The sequence below is a fragment of the Antrostomus carolinensis genome, unplaced genomic scaffold (assembly GCF_000700745.2).
Source record: "Antrostomus carolinensis isolate BGI_N321 unplaced genomic scaffold, ASM70074v2 scaffold10778, whole genome shotgun sequence".
Lineage (NCBI taxonomy): Eukaryota > Metazoa > Chordata > Aves > Caprimulgiformes > Caprimulgidae > Antrostomus > Antrostomus carolinensis.
Genome location: NW_010332287.1, coordinates 44,907 through 48,017, shown reverse-complemented (window position 1 = coordinate 48,017; position 3,111 = coordinate 44,907). Strand labels below are relative to the sequence as shown.

The 3,111-nt window shown below is 34.7% G+C and overlaps 1 protein-coding gene across 1 annotated transcript in view; it reads right to left on the bottom strand.

Annotated features, from left to right (window-relative positions):
* CCDC178 (coiled-coil domain containing 178) overlaps positions 1-3,111 on the bottom strand; it is a gene marked incomplete at its 3' end in the record, with an annotated part of 46,019 nt that overhangs the window by 9,223 nt on the left and 33,685 nt on the right. Inside the window, exon 12 of the mRNA XM_029086343.1 lies at positions 949-1,011. Within this exon, the coding sequence (XP_028942176.1) occupies positions 949-1,011 (63 nt within the window). The remainder of the gene's footprint in view (positions 1-948; positions 1,012-3,111) is intronic.

The window sequence follows — 3,111 nt, the reverse complement described above, 5'->3', positions numbered from 1 at the left end:
GCAGTTGCTGATTTTGCCAGGTCTTCTGTATCATAAAGGTCTCTGTGTTACTGGACTGAAACTCTGAAGGAAACATTGTCTTTGATTTTCTGGCATCATAGGGAATGAAAGAGTGGTCTCTGGAAAGTTGCTGCTCAGACAGAAGTTAGAGCTTGGTTCTGAGAACCCCACTTTAAGGCTCCTACCTCTCACTGGTGAAGCTGAATGCAAAGATTAAGGACTTATTCAGAAAATAGCCCTGGAGCTTCCACTCTGTCTTGCTTGAGGCTTTAAGACCTAGTAGTTATTTCAACAGTTTGAATATGACAATTATCCATGCTCCTGCAGAAGACAGCTGATGGAATCCATCCGCCAAAGGATGGATACAGACGGAATACCCCTTTTGGTGATGCCAAACTTGGGATTTCAGTCAGAGAAGCTGAAGAAATAGCAGTAGCCTGAGGATGATTGAAAAGCATCACTGAAGTCCAGAAGAAAAGAGCTACATTTGACAATGAAAAAAAGGGACAGCAAAGTGTGTTGTGTAAATTTAGCAATTCACACTAGGAGAAAATAAATGGTGTTAGGGCCACTCTACTTTACATATGCATGCATCAATATAAGGTATGGTAAGTGTCTGATTGCACTTTTTACAAAAACTTAAGTGAGAAAGATATACAAATTCAAATGATAATGTCACTGCATACATGGATTATTACTAATGGTTTTTTATCTTTGAAAGCAAACTGGAAATTATTGTGAATAACTGGGATACAACTAAAGTTTTTCACGTTTTCATGAGTATTTACATTTTTCTAGTTATTAAACAGCAGGCATCATTACTTAGCAAAACCCATTAGCCTTCTCTGTGAGTTGGTCACAAAGGTACTCAAAGTTAATTCATGGTAGGAAGTAAAAAGAAAGTAAAAGAATTCAGATTTGAAGTAAAATGGTTACTGTCATGTTTACCTGAGTCACTTTCCAAACTCCTTTTTGATCTTGAATTTCTTTTTTAAGATTCCACTTCGAATTCTTAGGAAAAAAAACAGCCATATACAATGCATAAGAAAACAAGTTAGTGCACAACACCAATGAAAATTTAATACTAGCATCACAGTAAGTCTGAGCATAGCTTTTAAAGTTTTTTCTCAAGTATCATAAAAATATTTTAAAAAAAGAAATCACAACAGAGTCTCGGGCACAAGAGGTAAATAAATACAGACCATATCATAAGAAAAGCAACATTATTTTGCAGATTTAATGTAATTTATATTTTGTAGCTTAGAATAATTAAATACATGAAGAAGCTGAGCTGGCTTACCTAAATGGATATTGAACACCAAATGTTCAAAATTTAAATATCAATTTTATATTTTATATGGGGTGACTTTTTTTGTAATTTCTAGTAAAAATCTGAACATGTTTTAGTCCTATCTTACATTATTATCTTACTCATATAACTTCTAGGATAACAATTATTTAGCACATTATTATAGTTTGTACCTTGAAAACCTCCAATATAGTGTATGTCAGATTAGCAGACCATCATAACTATATCCGATTACAATCTAAATCAAGCCCTAATTAGGGCTTTCTGTTTCCTTTTTAAGTGAATTTAGGGAGTGAAAAATGGTTTATTTAAGCAAAACTAGGTACAACAAGGACAATAGAAAAGTAAGAAAGGGACTCAATCAATTCTATTATTGAAATGTATTTATTCAAGATATTTTATTCACATCCATATCTGCACTTTGGAAGTGCATATGCCATCAGCACTTGGAGAGAGAGGTGCCTGCATAAACATCCCCCAGATGCCACATACATAAGAAAATACAAAAACAGATGCCAAATATCCCTACATATTCTGAAACCTCAAATCCCAAAGATTATCAGGAACTCCAAGGAAACAGAAGTGAGGGAGATCAGTGTTGAAGTGGAAAATAAATCCTGTTATCAATGAGTAAAAGCCTCTTTTTCCAGATGAAAGTTTATACATTTGTTCCAAGGATAACTAAGGATAACTCCAAGCAACAACTCATGTCCATGGCCCTGCCCTCCCCCTCACACCTCCTGGCCCACATATGCATATAGTCTATTTGAATCCAAATCTTTGAGTCCATTAGAAAAATTGTGTCATTTGGACTACTCTCCAAAATGCAGCAACATTTTCAATGACTAATGATAACTCTTGGTGATCGTATTAATATAATTTTCACTCTATTCAGTAGCTGAAGGATACAGACAGACACTTTTTTCAGACACGCCAGGGAGTAATCACTCTCACAGAATATGAGCAGAGTCCAGGCAGTCAACTATAAATTGCACCTTCATTTACATGATCATATTCAAAATTCACCACTATTCAACTGTTGCTTAGGCAGAGAGGTATCTTAGCTTCTGTGCACTCCATTCACACTAACTTTTGCCTTACGAATAGCTCTTGTAACTGCTCAGCTTTCCCTCTCTATGTCTTCATGTGTACATGTATGCTTTAAAGTATTATAAACACAATGCTTTTGCTAATTTATGGTTACTAAGACTAAATATAGCAATGTTAACTTAGAGATGTTGACAGAATGGTCATTCTGCAAGTGGTAGGAATGGAGGCATTCATTAAAGGTCACTGAAACAACCTGAGTTGTGCTGGAAGTAATCTTATCACTGAAGGCAGGACCACTAGTAATGACTTCATGTAGAAGTTAAGTTGTGTCAACAAGTAAAGCAGAATACCTACAGAATGAAATTCCATCCATCTCTAACCATAAATGCATAGCTTTGAGATACATTTCTGTCTGACTACCTGCCTGAAATATTAACACTATGACTTGAGAAGAGAGCTTAAGGAACAACAAAATCCAAGAAGTAACACTGTAGTCAAATTTAAAAATATATTTTTTTATAAAAATTAGAGGAGTTTATTAAAAACTTTATGAGGAACAGCTAAAAGAGTAAAATACTTGCAAGTTAGATAGAGATAACTTACAGATATCACATTGGAGGCTCAAAGCACATGCAAGCCAAGTTTTGACAGACACTTTGGAAATATCAAAAAGAAAATCAGCACCACTAAACAGAAGTGAAGCTAATAGCAGCAAGAAAAAAATGTTTAAATTATGTCTAAAAGAAAAAGGG